Here is an 18,750-nt window from a genome sequence, read left to right on the forward strand (position 1 = left end):
GCGGGAGAAAAGCAATCAAGCACGCAAGACCCATTGGAAATGCACAGAAAACAAACGGAGCAGATTGGAAATGCAAAGAAAATAAAGGAAAAAGCAAGGGAAGCATGCAGGACCCATTGGAAATGGGGAAAAATGCCCCAAAAAGCAACCAAACCCCCCAAGACCCATCGGTAATGGGGGGGACAAAAAGCAACAAAAACCCCCAAGACCCATCGGAAATGGGAGGGAACCAAAAACAAACAAACACTCCAAGACCCATCACAGCACAGAAACACAATCCCCCCCAGCTTAAAACCACGCTGCAAAAACACCCAGAACAGTTTTTAAAAAGCAAAAAACAGAACCTTACCTTACCAGGCAGCCCGAAACCTCCCTGCAAACACACACACGCTCACTCAGAAGCAGAAGGAGGCAGTCCCAAGCCTCCTCCGATACACACTCTCTAACTGCTGGGGTGAAAGAGCTACAAAGAAGCAGCCTCATCACCACCTACAGTTAGAAATTTGTTCGTAAGTGGAATCTTCGGTTGCAAGTAGAAGCAAAATTTTGTGGCCAACGCTGGTCGTAACTCGAAATGGTTGTAAGTAGGGACATTCATAAGTTGAGGCACCACTGCAATTTCCAAATTTCAGGGGGGGAAAAACTTAGGTAGCTTAGGCAGGATCTTTTATCTCAAACCTCTTATGTTAGCATGAATAAGTGCTCTCCAAATTTTTTGAATATTAACACCCACAACTCAACCAATAGTCATGTTGGCTGCGATACCTGCCACTGGAGAAGATAATATTGAGGTAAATACGCCAATGGTATATTTTATATCTCATACCTCAGGGTAGTTTCCATACGCTGGGCCTGCTCCAGTTCTTCCTCAGGATCCTTGAATCCAGTAAAAGAGTAGTAAGTTTTATCCCATTTGATGGGTCTGGGAAATGGTTTTTGGACTCCCTGGTTAGATTGAGTATCCACATTGCTGTTCAAGCTTTGGACATGCTCAGTAGATAAGCTACAGGAGTTCAAGATGTCTAATACTGTGCTTAGTAGGTCCCTGGTACGTAGAGTGAAACTCACTGCTCTAAATCCTGCAAAAGGCAACCCCCAAACAAAGTAATATTTAGCAGAATGTATTTATGTTTCTTTTATGATCAACTTACAAACAGGATGCAAATTAATTTCCTAGTCAATTTTAGTTAAGCCTACAGTACTACTTAGACTTGTACTGTTATTAAATGATTTGATTTCAACCAACATTGCTTTCTGACTCACATTTACGGTAAGTCCTAGTGTACCATGATTGATACAATCTGAAACAATTCTTAAGAAACAGAGCACACAAACATACACAAACGCAGCTAAAGAACAGAAAAGGCCTCTATCCGAGTGAGAAAACAGGTGTGATCTCTTCTCGCTTCCCCTAATGGAGCACCATGCTGCTGTGACTTCCCACAACCTGTTTCAGCCTCCCGGCATGCCCCAGCATGGTTTCTGGCCACAACATAGAGCTGCCTTGCCAGGAAATGGGGCTGGCCAGGCTGCTGCCATTGGACTGGGGGCCACCATACGACCAACAACAGGGTCCTTGTTAAGTCAGGCTACTTCTTGGAGACAAACAGTAGCACAGTACTGTATTTACTGAATATTCATTTATTTACTTAATTACTTAGTGAAATATTTATTAATTTATTGAAAAAATCTGTGCATAAGCAAAACTGTGCTGTTTAAACCCATACAATTCAAGGGAGAAGTATAGTTCAGACGTCACGCTAGAGATATGAAGAGAATTTTTTAAAAACTGCTGACTTTTTAGGTAAAGGTTCCCCTTGACAATTTGTCTAATCGTGTCCAACTCTAGGCGGCAGTGCTCATCTCCATTTCCAACCTATAGAGGTAGCGTTCTGTTTGCAGACAATTCTCCATGGTCATGTGGCCAGTGTGACTACACACAAAATGCCATTTACCTTCCCACCGAGGTGGTACCTATTTATCTACTCACATTTTTGCATTTTGCATACTTTCGAACCGCTAGGTTGGCGGGAGCTGGGACAAGCGACGGGGGTTCACTCCGTCGTGTGGATTCAATCTTACGACTGCAGGTCTTCTGACCTTGCAGCACAGAGGCTTCAGCAGTTTAACCCACAGCACCACCACGTCTGACTTTTTAAATAGCGGCAATCCGGTGCCTGATGATTTTACACCAATGGGTGTAAGTTAACAGGATTGTGGCCGCTGAAATATTTACTGATATTTATTAAAGACCCAAGCATGCAAAACAAATACAAAGAGACAGATGTAACCAGTGTAGCCATCACACTGCATCATCATCATCATGTGCCATCAAGTCAATTCTGACTTATGACAGCCCTTTTTTCCAGGTAGAAAACACTCAGATGTGGTTTACCATTCCCCCCTTTTGGGGGCATCCTGGGACACTGCAGCTTGCCCAAGGCCACACAGGCTGGCTCTTCTCTGTGCCTCTTCTATGGAGGCACAGCGGGGAGTCTAATTCCCAACCTCTGGCATTACAACTAGATACCAAAACCATTGAGTTACCCAGCTAGCTGTCACACTGCATATCCTCCTCTAAAATTACTTCTCTCATAGTAAACAAATACAGTGGTGCCTCGCATTACGATGTTAATTAGTTCCAGTGAAATGCTGTAGAACGAAAACGTCGTAATGCGAAATTAAAAAGCCCATAGAAATGCATTAAAACCCGATTAATGCGTTCCTAGGGGCTTGAAACTCACCGTCCAGTGAAGATCCTCCATAGGGCGAGGAATCTGTCCCAGAAAAGAGCGGGGAGCCATTTTTTTTACCCGGCGGCCATTTTGAAACCGCCAATCAGCTGTTTTAAAATCGTCGTTTTGCGAGAATCGGTTCCCGAAGCAGGGAACTGATCATCGCAAAGCAAAATTCCCCCACTGAAACCATCGTAAAGCGATCACTTTTGCAATCGCAAAAAGTTCATCGTAATGCGGTTTCGTCATTAAACGGAGCGCCCGTCTTGCGAGGCACCACTGTATCTGATTTTTTGCAATTCTCAATTTCCTTTGAAAATGTTTTGTACACTAACAGTTCATTACAGGTAATATAGGAAGGAGAGAAATATGTATTTCTTTCCAGTCCCTACTTCCCCAGTTAAGCAACTATTCACTTAACAGACCGCACAGACAACCAAACATACACCTTTAATCTCAAACTGTTTTTTCACATTAAGCAAAACACTAAGCAGTTTTATGTACAATACGTGGCAAAACAGAAAGTAATGGTATTTCTTCAGCATACACAAATAAATCTGATCACTGTTTTAAAACTTAATAATGATTTCAACAGTTGTTTATTGTTTAGTCATGTCTGACTCTTTGTGACTCCATGGACCAGAGCACGCCAGAGCCTCCTGTCTTCCACTGCCTCTCGCAGTTGGGTCAAATTCATGTTGGTAGCTTCAATGACACTGTCCAACCATCTCATCCATTTCAACAATACCACAGATTTGATTATGTTTTAATATTTATAGTTTATTGGGGGTTTCAGTTATACTTGTTCTTTTTTACTTACATAAGAAGTCATCTTGGGTCCCAGTTCTGGGAGAAATGCACCATAAGAAATGAACAAATTACATAAAACAATATAAAACAATAACAATCTAATTCAATTTCTTTGAAGTTTTTTCATAAGCATGACTCCGTGACTAATGCCAAGAAACTTCTAATGGCTCTACAAATGCAATACAAGCTCCAGGAATCAGAAATTATTGAAGGGTCACTGCTGAACTTAATTGTGTGTGTGTGATAGAAAGAGAAAATCAAAGTGTAAAAATACCTGATGCTCCAAATGATTCATGGACACTAGAAGGCTTCTGTTCTTTCTCTCGTACGTAAAATGTGAGCTGAGTTGGTCTAAAAGATTTGAAACCAGGTTTCTGGAGGTTCTCCAAATACCCATTTAATCTCTTCAAAGAATTTTCATTGATTTTCTGAAAGTAATCAGCAAACATCCCCAGAGTTATTCATTTCCTTGCATGTTAGAGAAATGATGCACAGATTAACAGTATTTGGACATTGCACCCTTAATTCATTGTATATTTATATACAATATAAACTCTTTTAAACAGTCTTTCTCAATTTCAGAGAGTGTGGCATAGGGCAACCTCTCCCCAGGCTCTTGTCTTCTAAATGTGTAGGACTATAAATTCCATCAACATGGCTCTACCAGCTGCACAAGATGGGACCTATACTCCAACACTTTTAGAGGACATAGGGAAGGCTGGTTTAGACCACTACATTAGGAGTGAGAAGAATGCAGGCTGAAAAATCTTACTCAGCCTAACATTAATCAACAGCACTGTTGTGAGGATATGGGTGGAAGAAGAAGAAATGGTATGTCCGATCTTGAGTTCCTTGGAGGTAAAACAGATTGAAAATGTAATAAACAAATCTCCTGACTTTTCTAGGATCTAGCTAAATACCCAGGAGTTATGAAAATGTATTTTAATAAAATGAGCTGGTCATAGGTTTGAAAAAAAGACAAGAAAACAGTGATTGCCTATTTTTCTACCCTCGGGAACCTTTTTCTCATTGACTGAAATTCTCTTCATGAAGCTTCACTACTTTAGACTGAGGACATTATTAGTTTAGTTTATTATTATGCGGTCATAGACCCGAAAATACAAAAATAAGCACATTATACAGTGGTGCCCCTCAAGACGATTGCCTCACAGGACGATTAATCCATACAGTGGACCCGCGACTTACAGACGGCTCGACTTACAGACTTTTCGAGTTACAGACTTCTCTGGCTGCAAAATTTAGGTTCAACTTGCAGCCGGAGAATCGACCTACAGACCAGAAAAAAACACCAAAATGGAACAAAAACAGAACAAAAATGGCCGGTTACGGCATTGATCGGTTTTCAATGCTTTGTAGGTCAATGGAGACTCGACCTACAGACTTTTCGACTTGCAGCCACCGTTCCAATACGGATTAATTCTGTAAGTAGAGGGTCCACTGTAATACGATGGCTTTTTGCGATCGCTGTGGCGCTTCGCAATACGTTGTTTTCTATGGGTGATTTTCACAAGACGATGTTTGGCTTTTTTGCATGCGGGAGGAAAGCGGAGTTTGTTGGAATCTCTTGCTGGGTGGGCTTGCTGTAGCACTTCGAGTTGCGTGCATGTGTGTATGGATGTTGTATGTGTTCCGCCCTCGGGGAGATTGTAAAGTAGGGGAAGCGTGTGAGAGGGACCGACGTGCCACCTCCTGCACAAATAAATCCTTGGCTCGGATGGATCAGCTGGCTCTACCGAGGGAAGGTGCCTTCCCCATGAGAGACTGGGGGGGTCCTTCCATAAAGAAAGGTGGCAGGCAGGCGGGTGGGGGGCTGGAAGGGCTGCCATTGTGGCGGGAGACGCGCTTGCCATTAAAAAGTGTGTTGAGAGGAGGGAAAGCGGTTACCTTTGGAATTGGCTGAAATGGCGTGTGTGGGTTCGCGGTGATCGCGGGGAGGGGCTGGAATGGATCGGTATGTGCTTTTAAGCGCTGCACTTGCGAGGAGAGAGGGGCGGGTGCTGGAGCTGAGCGGGAGCAGTGGGGTGGGGAAAGCACCGGCTGGGGTGGTTGGAGGTGGGGGGAGAGAGAGCCGGGAGGAGGAGGAGAATATCTGGTTCTTGAAAAGCTCCCCATGCTTCAAAATGTGCCACCGCTTCTGCCTTGTTTGAGCGAGGCTCCTTGTGTGTGTGTGTGTGTGTGAGAGAGAGAGCAAGCGGAGGAGAGTGCAGGGAAGGGCGGGAGAACTCTTCTTTGAGTGCTTGCCTCCACACGACTATGGCGTGGCCGAGGGGAAAGGTAGAGAAGGGGCTCCAGCAAGGCGGCGGTGTGGGAACTGCCGCAGGGCTGAGCCAGAAGGATGAGAGGTGGCGGGGTGCGTGCGTGGCTCCTGCTGCTGCTGCTTGTGAGGGGGCTGCGGCAGGGAGCTTGAGCTGCAGCCACTGCCAGCACTTTCCGCAGTTACCGGAGCTTCCTGCCTGGTGATTTTTTTCCCCATTGGAATGCATTAAGTAGATTTCAATGCATTCCAATGGGGAACCGTGTTTCGCAAGACGATGATTTCACAAGACAACGTTTTTCATGGAACGAATTAACATCGTCTTGTGAGGCACCACTGTATAAGATATACAGAATAAGTAAGTTGTTAAAACATATCAGCAGTATAAAGCATGAGTCATGTAGTTGTCTTAATATAACATTTTGTGAATTCTTAAAACTGTGAATAAAAACTTAGCCACCGACTGTGTTATTAATTGGTTCTCTCCGGACAGCAAAAACTTCAGGTATACTAGTACATTTATACATTATTGGATAGAGGCAATGGTTACGTTCAGACCTATATAAACTACATTCTAAAATGGTGTGTGCCAAGGACTCTACTGTTTGTTCCCCACAGGGGCATATCTTTTCTCTATAAGGAATGTTATTAAAGCACCCTTTTAACAAGGCTGGGGGAAAGCAGTTAAACCTAGCCCTTGAGAAGACAAAATGATACCTTGGTACTGTGATTTGATATACTGTAGATAATTTCCTAACTTGGGAAAGTTAAAATTTAAACTGAAGTACATTGGTGAGCAGGTCCTGTCTGCACAAGCTAGTGAATACTGGAGATCTAATGTTTTTAATGCGTTGTACAATCATTGACTTGGTACTATCATAAGGCTGACTCAGAAAAAAGTCCATAGAGAAGCCTAAAAGATGTAATTTGTCAGTAAATCCCTTATGCCATGAGCTGGCAAAGACATCTTTTTGTAAATAGTATAAATACCCACTGGTTGTGGGAGCATATGCCACCTTCAACCAGAATCGGAATTCAAACAGCCAAAAGCTTGGCATTCCACCGATTGAAGGCCAGCCTCCAAACACAAAGCAGCTGAAGAAGCATACCTTGGCATGGCGAGTTGCAACGAGTTTGACAGAACACTTTCAACTGAGGGACTGAAACCATTTATCCAAATTGCAATACCATACAGGAGCTGTGCAAGAATTTTGTACTTAACTATTTGTAGAGCAGCAGGGATGAACTGCCCACCCTGGACATAGTGGTATCGTCTACTCCTGGTTAGAGGCAATCGTGATACCTATCTATAAGAAGGGGAATAAAGAGGAACCCTCAAATTATAGACCAATTAGCCTTCTGTCAATCGTGGGCAAGCTTTATGCTAGATATCTCAATAATAGATTAATCACATGGATTGAGGAGGAGGATATCTTAGGGAATGAACAGGCTGGTTTTAGGAAGAACCGCTCCACTTTTGACCACTGTATAGTACTGAATTACCTTGCAGAGAAGTATATGGGCTGTCATGGGAATGGCTTGTTTGCAGCTTTTATAGATTTAAAGCAGGGGTTTAAAACTCAATTTACCTGGGGGCCGCTAGAGGCAGAGGCTGGGTGAGGCTGGGCCACATCAGATTTTCCGCCAAGCGGAGCAAGAGCCCGAGGAAGCCACCCAGGAGTTTCCTTAGCCGACAGACAGGTGGGCTGGCTGGCAGGCTGCAGTTCTGGATGGAGGGTGCAAGAAGTGCTGTCTTGGGAGAGAGCCGGCGAGCAAGGGAAGGCTTTTTTTACTTTTGACAGCAGAGGATGTGTGGGCACTTTGGGGGGGGGGCAGGCAAGGCGAGGGCCACAAACTATCATCTGGGGGGCCGCAAATGGCCCCCGGGCCGCATGCTTGAGACCCCTGATTTAAAGTCTGCCTTCGACTCAATACCCAGAGGAAAATTATGGGAAAAATTCTACTCTTCCTCAATTGATAAGAGGCTATTATATCTTATCAGAAGCCTCTACCAACAGACCACAATTAGGGTAAGATGTGGAGTCGATGGGAATCTATCAAACCCCATCCAGGACATTATTAGCCATGTTGATTTTTCAGAAATAAAAAACAAGGTTCCCATGGGGGTCCCTTTCATTGTGGGGAAGCTACTGGAGGCTGCAGGACAAGGGGAATTCTTTAATTATTCAAAAATTGTCACTGCTGGCAGTAGAATCATCCCTCTGGCAGCAATTTTCAGAAATTAAAGATTATCCCATACTGCAGCTGCTTCCCTATGATAAAAGGGATTCCATGGGAACCGTGAGACCTTCGGGGGGAATCAGAACTTTTTTGGTCTGATCTCTTGATTGTAATAAAGAAATTGAATTGAACTTTTTTCTTATATGAAAAACCATCATGGTTGTTGATGTCAACAGCCGTATGCAGCATAAATTATAGAACAGGTTTTTGGCCATTGATTTAGAAACCCTGTTTTCAACCAATTAAAGAAATATTGCTTGATAATTGTACCAGATTTAGTGAGAAGCCATTTCAATTAAATTATATACAGCAGGGATGGGGAACATGTGATCCTCCATTCATCCCTCACTACTGGCTAGGAACAACAGCAACTGGTCCAATATCTGAAGACTTATACATGTCCCACTCTACTTGCATTCCAAACCATTTAATTTTTTTTACCCTTTCTCTGGGATGCTGGCCAAAGAAATCTGGATGCACTGCAAAATAAAATGGTCGTAGAGCGTTGACAGCATCAGCCCTTGATAAGGCTCTTGCCTGGACAACAAGCTGCAATGGTAATTTCTTCAAACTCAACCTTTGAAAAAATGTAAACAAGTTGATTATTAAACTTTCCAAAGATCACAAAATATTGCTTAAATTATACACTACAATGAGCATGAAAAAATATAACAATATTAGATGTGGCTATGCATTAACAGGAAACTATGAAGGAAATTCAGATTTATCCACATCAATATTTATAAATACAGCATAATATACACATACATTTATGACTGCTGCTAAAAAATCCCTGTTCCTCCTTCTCAAGATTCCTTTAAGTTAAAAATAAGAGACCAAAAGTGAGGTCCCAGTTATAACCAATTCCTGGTTGTCTCTAAAACACCCCCCCGATGCATCAAGGGAACCCTCAAATACTTCTATTTCTTCTGTGTATAGCTTGGTTGCTCTACTATGAGATACATCTCAGGCTTTAACTCTAAATCTGAAAATAGAATATTTTTAAATCTAAAAAGGGCAATGGAATAGTCTTAAACTACCTGGGTGCTAAACAGCAGTTCTGCTATAGAAATACCTGTTGGTCAATTCAAGCAACTAGCTTTTGCCAACCTGATATTCTCCAGATCAGTCTGACAAGTGCTACTGACCACTCTCAAGAATGGTACGTGTTCATGGGAGATGCAGTCCAGTGAGGAGCCACCAATGCAGCAACGAGGGCTGAGAATACTAAGTGACCTTGGAATACATCCACTGGGGTGATAGAAAAGAAAACCAGCAAAGGGGCTACTGAATAGAGGAATAGACATGGCCGGCTGAAACCCTGGTCAGGTCTCACTTGTTTGTGACAATCCCAAAAGAATCTTTAGCATGAAGCATTATAAATGCTCCCGGGGAGACTTAGCCAGCCCCACATTCATATAGGCTATAAATGTGGTGTGGAAAAAAAATACTATCTCATTAAGCTTTAGCTGATGCACTTTAATTTCATTTTAGCAAATTTTAATTGTTTTTTGTTCGTGTCAGAATGAGCTCTTCAAGGCAATGTGCAGGTGGATTATATAGGATTGCAATAAATAAATAGATAGCAGTACTTTCTGCAAATAACAGGCAAATAAGACCTATAAACGAATTAAATGAGTTCTTCTAGCATGATTACCTGAAACACTATTTTCAAAGAAACCAGGGAAGTATATTGCACTCAACTAAGGTATTTCTGCTAAATATTCTTGATTGGATCTACTGTATTGACTGCTCAGAACATGCTCAAAGCCTAATAGTTCAGTTCTTTCCTTTTAAATGCAGTAAAGAGACCCAATTTATGTGCACAGAAATCAACAATAGTGAGCTGATAAAGCAGCACATACACTTAAATGAGGTTTGCATGCATATCTGATCAAGAGTACAGATGGGAAACTATCACATGTGATTGCCTGCTTTCCAGATAATTGGCTAGAGCTCTGTTTGGAAGCTCCTGTCTAAACTTCCAGTTTAAGGACTGTCAGAGTATTGAAAATTTACAGGCCTGAATAGAAAAGAGCAGAAGAAATAATGAGCTACCATGTTGTACAGGTGTGTGATTTGCTGAGTCACAGTGACTCTGGAGAGGTGGTGCCTTGGATGATGCAACCTGAGTACAATATTACATGACCTTTGGATAAGGGCAGAGGCTCAACTGTATAGAGAACATGTACCCTCCACCTTCATTTGATGATGCCATGCTGCCGCTTTCTACATTTGTACATATGCTGCAAATACACGTGCTGGAGGAAGCTGAATGTGTCTGAGTGATTTATTTCGCCTTCTGGACCTGAAAATACTAACTCTGCTGGATTCTACGCGGTAACAAGGACCATGATGTTTCCAATACAGATGCTTTTTCAAAAAAAGATGAGACAAATTTAGAGAGCTCTCAGGTCCATTAAAGCTGTTACTAAAATTTTGAAATGTATCAGCGATCTGATGTGCATTCACTTCAAAATAAATATCACCTAGGTCAACTGGCTACTGCCAAGAACAAATAGACTGAAGTTTTATTTAGAGAATAGTAACTGGTCAGAAATAATGGATGTTATAGTCCCAAACACCTAAAGGGTGACATTTCTGGGAAGGTTTTAGAATTATAAGACATATGGAAAGCACAGTGGGACATATATAAGCAAGAATACAGGAGAGTAGCCTAGATGCTACAAACATTACTGTATTGTCATCTTATGAAACTCTTCTCTTCATGTAACATCAGGGAGTCTACAACGGCTGAAATCCTGTTCATGTAACTGATGCCAAATAAAGCTGACAATGTAATAATCTGGGACAATTTTTCAGAAATTAAACATCTCTTTCTTCTGTCCTAAGGCACCAATTGCTCCTGTGTAATCCCTTTCACTGATGAGAACCCATGAGAGCTGGAGGACAGGAGGAGGAAGACTTTAATTACTAAAAACTGCTGCTGGTAGGATGACTTTAATGATTTTTAGTAACTGAGGACTACCTCTTCCTGTCTTGGGGACCCACAGGTTTCCAACAAAGCAAGGAATTATCTGGGAGTCATGAGGGATAGTAGCAGGAAATGTCTGATTTCCAAAAAATTGGCCCAGCTGATGATATGAGGAGCCTTATGCAGTGTAACTTAAGCAAACAATATTCCAGTCAAGGTTTGGTAAGTTATAATACAACACACATGTTTTTAAAAACCCCAGCAAACTTAGCTTAATAATAAGGTGGCAGAATTCTCTCCATTTTCATTTCAAACAAAACTGTGTTTAATATGGTTCCATTTCCCAAGAAAAAAGTGTGAAGGTCTAGATGTATTTTTTCCAGTAAAAGTATACCATTGCATCAACTGCTGACGAGTGAATTGACAATCATATAAATCCCATTGATTGTATTCTAGCAAGGACTAGCAATGGAATTCAGGCCTTAGTATACAAGTGCCATTATCATTTATGATGATATTGCAATAAAATTCAGATTTCAGTTCTTCTTGTCTGAGCATGCAGAACATGAAGAGAAAATACAAGTATTCTGTGAAGATACTTCTACTCATGACAGAAAAATTATTTCTAACTGCTTGAACCAAACTACCAGGGTTAAATATAAGAACTCTAGAAACCAAGGTTATCTATACTCAAAAGTTATGCAATTATTTTACAACATTCCAGTTTTTAAAAATGTAGAAATAGAATCACCTCACCTTCTCACCGTCCCTTGGTAGGAAAACATCTTAGTGCTTAATCTCGATTCCAAAGTGCCTTTAAATTTCTTTAAGCAAAGAAAACATGTTAACATTATATAGCTTTACATTCTAGTACTGCTTATTACTTTAAGCAGCAACAACTTGCTGTGAAATTAACACCTAGTTTCATATGAAAATGTCTACCATTCAATCTGTGTATGAGCTGACATTTTTGAACATTAGGGGGAACAATCTCACCATTTTAATGTCGGGAGCACTAGCAGCTCAATACCTTTACAGGGTAATGAAAATAATTCGTATCTTTTTCTTTTTTTAAAAAAGGCATCTTGACAATTTCTCTCTTCATTTTTAGTAGCTTCCCTTGGCCTCCAAACAATGTTAGAATAAAAATGATTAGGCCAGACTGCAAGCAGCCTTCAGTTTCTGGTCTAATCAATTTCACTCTGAAGGAAAACATTTATAGATAAAAAAAAAGAAAACATTCTTGAATGGCACAGCTCATAAATGCCTTTGCTGGTAGAGAAAAAGAACTCAGCAGTACTTATCAGTGTTTTTTAAAGGGCTACTTATGCAGATGTGTGAACAATCAATAATGTTTTCACATATTTTTAAATATTAAATTCTAAAATCAATTTGAAAACTATTCTATAAACAGGAAAAAAAAACACTTTACACATCATGTGCAGCATCCAATAAGTGCCGCAACAGTCATATTCAAGTTTACACACACGTAAGGCAGCAGTACAAAATCAGTTGGCTCCAATATGGTAATTTAGGGAAGTGCTTACTTTGTAAATCTTCATAAGCTAAAATATATATTTGTATTCTCTCTGTATGTGTGTATACATAAAACTTTAAAAGTAATTTAACACCCCCCCCCAACTGGTACTGCCCAATCTATAACATTTTTTAAATCAGTTCAAGCAATGATTTCATACTCTCTTTTAAATTGTTAGCCACCTTACTATTAGTTTTAACATACCCTTTAATAATTGGGGGCACAAGGTGTATTTGTCCTAGAAAGAGGGATAGAACAGTAGCATTTTGCAATATCATCCTTCTTGAGCTTCCATTTCTCCAGTGTTTTAAAGAGCTGAAGATCTGGGAACAAGAATATATTTTGTACATAGAAGACCCTAGGTTTATTTCCTGGCACTCTTAGGTTGTGCTGGAAAACAACTCTATGTAACATGATAAGTCCAAACAGTGTATACAAGGGTGAGCCACCCAGATGCTGTTGAACTGCAACTCTCATCAACCCTAGATAGCATAGCCAATGGTAAGGAATGCTGGGAGCTGCAGTAAAATAGTATCTGCTGAGCCATACTTTGTCCATCCTTGCTGTAGACAATTATCATTTAAACCAGTGGTTCCCAACATTGAGTAACCTAAGTGTTCTAGGACCACAGTTCCCAGAAGCCTTCACCATCAGCTGTGCAGACCAAGGTTTCTGGAAGCTGTAGTCCAAGAACACCTGGGTTACCCAAGGTTGGGAAACACTGATTTAGAATAAGGCAACTTTTTTTTAATATTTTATTTTTCCAACATATAACTTACAAATATACAAAAATGACATCCTATATACGTATGTATATATCTATATAAAAACAATACATATTATAAAGCTTAGCCTACAAGCAATCTTATTTAGTAATTCATTTCTTTCGGCAAGATCCTCTCCATATTATTCATTTACTTTCTATTTATTAGAAAACTTTTATTTTCCACCATTCATAGAATAGGTTCCAGCTTTGGTAATAAATTGATTTTTCTTCTCCTTTTAATCTCTTTGTTAGTCTGTCCATTTCTGCACATTCCAATTTTTTTTGATAATCATGTCGTCCTTTGGCGGATATCCCTCTTTCCAGACCTGTTCCCACACTAATCTAGCTGCTATCAGAACATGTAATATTAGATAGCAGCTTTGTATGTTTATATTATTTGGTATTAATCCCAACAAGAAAATTTCTGGTTTAAATTCAATTTTTTGCTTAAATATTTGCTTAATCCATGTATGAATTTTAATCCAATATTTTCTTGCTATGTCACATGTTCACCATGCATGGCAATATGTTCCTTCCTGATTTTTGCATTTCCAACATTTGTTCGAAATATTGGCAGATATTTTTGCAAGTCTGGATGGAGGGAGATGCCATCTATAAAACATTTTGTATAGATTCTCTTTATAAGAAGTTGCTAATGTTATCTTAAGATCTTTAGTCCACATTTGTTGCCCTTTTCTAGCTCTATACTATATCCAATTTTTTTTACCATTTTAACATTGTCTCCTTAACCTCTTTATCTTGTGTGTCCCATTGCAATAAAAATGTATATACTTATTGAATTTATTGTTTTTCTACAGTTAGTAATATTCTATCAAGTATTGTATGCTCTTTATAGAATCCTTGTGTTTTTTTTGTCTTGATTATAGATTGATTGTAGCTGCAATTGGGGCCACCATGAAAAAGTCAGTCCTTGGCTCTCTAGTTGAGTTTTTGTCTTTAATAGTCCTTCCTTATTTAAGAGCTCATTATATGTTGCTATCTTCCCAAAATTTAACAAGTTTGGATGAGTGAATGTTTCCATGGATTAAATCCATCTAGGAGTTTTCACGTATACAGTGGTGCCTCGCTAGACTATGTAAATTTGTTCCACTGAAATCGCTGTCTTGTGAAAACATCGTCTAGCAAAAAGCATTTCCCCACTGAAATGCATTGAAACTCGTTCAATGCATTCCAATGGGGGGAATTGTTGTCGTCCAGTGAAAATTGCCCATAGGAAAGCCATTTTCCGAAGCGCCGATCAGCTGTAAAATCGCTGTCTTGCAACAGTTGAAGCGGGGAGCGAGCTGTCAAAATTGTCCTCTTGCGAATAAATGGTCCTCTGTGAACCACAAGGAAGGGATTTCCCCACTCCACCCTGAATGAAGCACTCTAAAGCAGTGGTCCCCAATCTTGGGCCTCCAGATGTTCTTGGACTACAACTCCCAGAAGCCTTCACCACCACCTCTGCTGGCCAGGATTTCTGGGAGCTGTAGTCCAAGAACATCTGGAGGCCCAAGGTTGGGGACCACTGCTCTAAAGGAGCCACATGGTCCTGCTTGTCCAAGCCAAACAAAGGGGGATCTCTCAATTACCCACAGCCTCCCGGAAAGGATCAAACAGCAGGAGCCAGCCACGCTCTCTGCCTTCCAATTAAATGATTTGGGGCTGTGGGAAGAGGAGAGCCCAGGCAGCAGGAAGGATTTCCCCTTGATGCCCCCAAGGTTGGAAACCCCTCTCGACCACGTGGCCCTGTTGCGCCGCAGAGGCAAGGAGACAGACAGCCCTCGGAAGGGCTTTCCTTCTAATCCACCCACGGGGAAGCCTAGCTGAGGGGAAATCCTGAGCTGCTTCTTTTTTAGCCCTGGCGCGGCTGAAGCACAGCAGACCTGCCCCTCCACGGCACTGAGCCAGGTAAGGGGCCATCTACAATGAGGGCCCCCCCAATCCCCAGCCAGGAGACTGATACTGGGTGGGGAATCCCCAGCCGCTGGGCTTCTGAGAGGCGGCCAGCAGTAAGACCGACCAGCCCCTGCTCGGCATGGTGCGGCCACTCTACCCCCACCCCACTTGGTGTATGGGCGCTCTGGGTGGCAAGCTCACTGGCCAACAGTCCGCATGCTTCCCCGCCTCCAGATAAGTGCTGATTGCACTCGGCCAGCAGCAAGACCAGCCAGCCCCTGCTCGGTGCGGCCGCTCTCCCCCCGCCCCACTTGGTGTATGGCCGCCCCGGGCAGCAAGCTCACTGGCCAACAGTCTGTGCCCTTCCCTGCCTCCAGATAAGTGTCGATCACGACTGGCCAGTGAAGCACAGACCAAATCATCGTCAAGCGAAAATCACCCATTGAAATGACTGTTTTGCGAATCACTATAGTGATCGCAAAAAGTCATCGTTATGCGGATTTGTCATTTAGTGGGGTCGTCATCTAGCGAGGCACCACTGTATTTTATATTTAATTTTTTTCCCAGACTTTTAACAAAGAATTCCTTATTATATTTCTTTCAAAATATTTATGGGTTTTAGTTCTACCATACCATAAAAAGGTGTGCCAGCCTGCTTGCAAGTCGTGTCCTTCTAAATACAGTGGTGCCCTGCATAGCAACGTTAATCCGTTTCGGATTAATCATCACTATGCAAAAACATTGCTAAACGGATCGAAAAACCCAATAGGAACGTATTAAACTTAGTTTAATGCATTCCTATGTGGCCCAAACTCACCGTTCAGCAAAGTTCTTCCATAGCGCCGCCATTTTCTCGCCCTCGGTAAGCAAGGGCAGGGCGCGAAAACACTTGCGGTGGCCATTTTGGGCACTCGGCGGCCATTTTGGAACTGCCAATCAGCTGTTGTAAAAACATTGCAATGCGAAGATCGGTAAGCGAGGCACCATTTCCCACAGGAACGCATTGAAAACTGATTAATGCATTCTGGGGGAAGAAAAGAACTAAAATAAAATAAAACAAAATACTGCAAGTCCCACAGTGGGACTGCAAAAAACAAAACAAAACAAAAACAAATCCAAAAATAAACATTGGAGCAAGTCCCACACTGGGAATGCAAAAAAAAAAAAAAAAAAAAAAAAAAAAAATCACCAAAAAACCAAAAACAAACCCCACACAGAAACATACCCCCCAGCCCAAACCTACCCTCCAAAACTCCAAAACCCAAATGCAGCACTTACCAGCCCGAAGCCTCCTGGGGGTCCCCCGCTACTGCGATTGCCGCCGCCGTGACCGCCACCACCATGAGGCTTGAGCCTGGTCAGTGTGCTTTGGCCGTTCGCCCCCAGCCGCAGTGGAGGCAGCGGTCGCCCAGCGCTGGGAGACTTGTGCTGGCCGGATTTCAGCCGCTTGCCTTCTGGCTCACCTCCCGCTTGCTCTGTGCCACCCTCCATCGGCCCATGGCAGGAAATTCAAATGGCAGAGGGCAGCAAGGAACGAGCGGGAGGCGAGCCGGGAGGGAAGCGGCCCAAGAAATCTGGCCAGCTCAAGCCTCCCGGCGCTGGTTGACCTCTGCCTCTGATCGTGGCAGCAGGGGACCCCCTGGAGGTCTTCCAGGGCCTCCCCATTGCTATAGGAGACCTCCTGGGGGTCCCCCGCCACTGCAATCCGTGCCTTTGGAGGTCTCTGGAGGCCTCCTGGGGGTCTGATCATGGCAGTGGAGGACCTCCTGGGGCGGTCCCTTTTCCTAACCATTGGGGCAAAAGAGCTGCCTCTTTGCCACCCACGGTTTAAATGGAACAAAAAAAAATGCAGGGGAAATTTGAATTTCCCATCCTTTTCCCTCCCTTTTTTTGTTCGTAGGTCGAGGCTCCATTCGCAAGTTGATGCAAATTTTTGCGAATGGAGCCATTTGTAAATAAAAATGTTCATCGGTAGGGACGTTCGTAAGTCAAGATTCCACTTTACTTTGAATCCAAACCTTATTATACACAGTCTATGTAAGATTTTTAAAATGCTTTACAACTCCCACATAAGTCCAAGGGCTGTCCCATGTTTTTAAGATCTTACAAGTGTTTTGTGCGGTTTTGACATGCAACTTCTTTGCAATCAGCAGATCACACTGTTGACAAATCACCAATCAACTTTGGGAGGTAGTATTAGGCATGACAGGCAAGAAGAGACTAATAAATGGCAGATTTAGAATCTTTAGCTTCTTGTGGAACTGAATTCTATTATGAATTGGCAAGGTATCAAAACACTCACAAACTGGATGGCCAAAAAGTTACATTTTAAGAGTACAACACTTCAAAAAGTATCATCAACATACTCAACAAACAGGTGCCTATAAGACCTTTACACACCAAGAATTATGGTAGTTACTGGAATTATTAAAGAGTTAGGTTGCTCAGAACACAAGACTCAGGTAGTATTTTTTTCAGATGGTCAACCATTCACTTTCTTTCTCTTACACCAGGCTGACTATACCCTCAAAATCTTCACCGGCTCCGTCTGCGAGTACAAATTCACCTGCTGTCTCAATCTGTCCTTTAGTAAAGCCCGGGATATTTTAATAGAGTTTATTTGCAAGCAAACCTATCCAAGGCTGCAGCCCAAACTTTCAACTAAATAAGGATTTCCAAGCCAGAGCCTGGCAACGCTGATGCTGAGGGAAGATACGCGAATTAAGGAGCAGGGCATCTAACCATTTTCGCATTTCTTCTTAGCTGGGCGACTGGGGACGGCAGGAGGCTAACAAGGGCTTAGTTGTTCCTAAACCATTTTGAAACAAGTTACTGTCGCCTCACGTCAGGCATTTAAGAGACGTTTGCTTCAGAAAGGCCTATGGCAGAAAGAAAACATTTCGCTTCACTAGGAGCACTTTTGAGAGCGAAACACAGACATCCAGCGCTTGCGAAACCCTGAGTATTTCTTCCGACGCGGACGCGAAAGCACACAAAACAAAAACACCGAGTACTCCTCCTCCTCTTCTCCTTCAAACAAAAGCCCCGGCCCAGTGTATCCCCTCTCCGCTTTCCTTCTGTTCAAGAAGGGCAGTCACACAAACTCGCGGAAACGTTTGCCCCGAAGCACCAGCAGCGTCCCCTCCGCCCCGCCGCTTTTAGACGCGAACCTCAACATCGCTGGAGTCTCGCCCGTTCCGTCAGCCGGCGCGCTCTCTCGCCTCAGCCGCTCACCTGTGTCCGTCTTGCGGGGGCTCCTCTCCCATCACCCAACCCTGAAGAGGGGGACGTGGGTGGGCACGCACGCACACGCGCGCGCGAGAGAGAGCCGGCCAGCTAGTGGGTCACTTCTGGGGCCCAAACCAAGCAGCACCTGAGGCGGAGGAGGTCCACCATGGGCGGAGCCGAGGGAGTCACGTCACCACCTCCCTCCAACGTCATCACCCAAGCCTACCCAGCCTCCGGGAGGGCCGGGTCACGCGCCGTTTGGCAGCAGGAGCGATCTTAAAGCTGGCGCAGTTAAGCTCGCTAACGCCACCCCTCGGGTCCTCT

The 18,750-nt window shown here is 42.8% G+C and overlaps 1 protein-coding gene across 3 annotated transcripts in view; it reads right to left on the minus strand.

Annotated features, from left to right (window-relative positions):
• Positions 1 to 18,750, minus strand: part of TCAIM (T cell activation inhibitor, mitochondrial) — a 36,148-nt gene extending 17,398 nt beyond the window's left edge. The window contains exons 1-5 of one of the 3 annotated variants that reach the window (XM_020799479.3): positions 18,369 to 18,750; positions 11,753 to 11,820; positions 8,503 to 8,638; positions 3,820 to 3,973; positions 827 to 1,079 (exon numbers count right to left, since the gene is read on the minus strand). In XM_020799479.3, the coding sequence (XP_020655138.3) occupies positions 827 to 1,079; positions 3,820 to 3,973; positions 8,503 to 8,638; positions 11,753 to 11,781 (572 nt within the window). In that variant the 5' untranslated portion in view covers positions 11,782 to 11,820; positions 18,369 to 18,750. The remainder of the gene's footprint in view (positions 1 to 826; positions 1,080 to 3,819; positions 3,974 to 8,502; positions 8,639 to 11,752; positions 11,821 to 18,368) is intronic. The other 2 variants (XM_020799477.3, XM_020799475.3) reach the window with 2 other exon arrangements.

This window comes from Pogona vitticeps, chromosome 6 (genome assembly GCF_051106095.1).
Source record: "Pogona vitticeps strain Pit_001003342236 chromosome 6, PviZW2.1, whole genome shotgun sequence".
In the NCBI taxonomy this organism is placed as follows: Eukaryota; Metazoa; Chordata; class Lepidosauria; order Squamata; family Agamidae; genus Pogona; species Pogona vitticeps.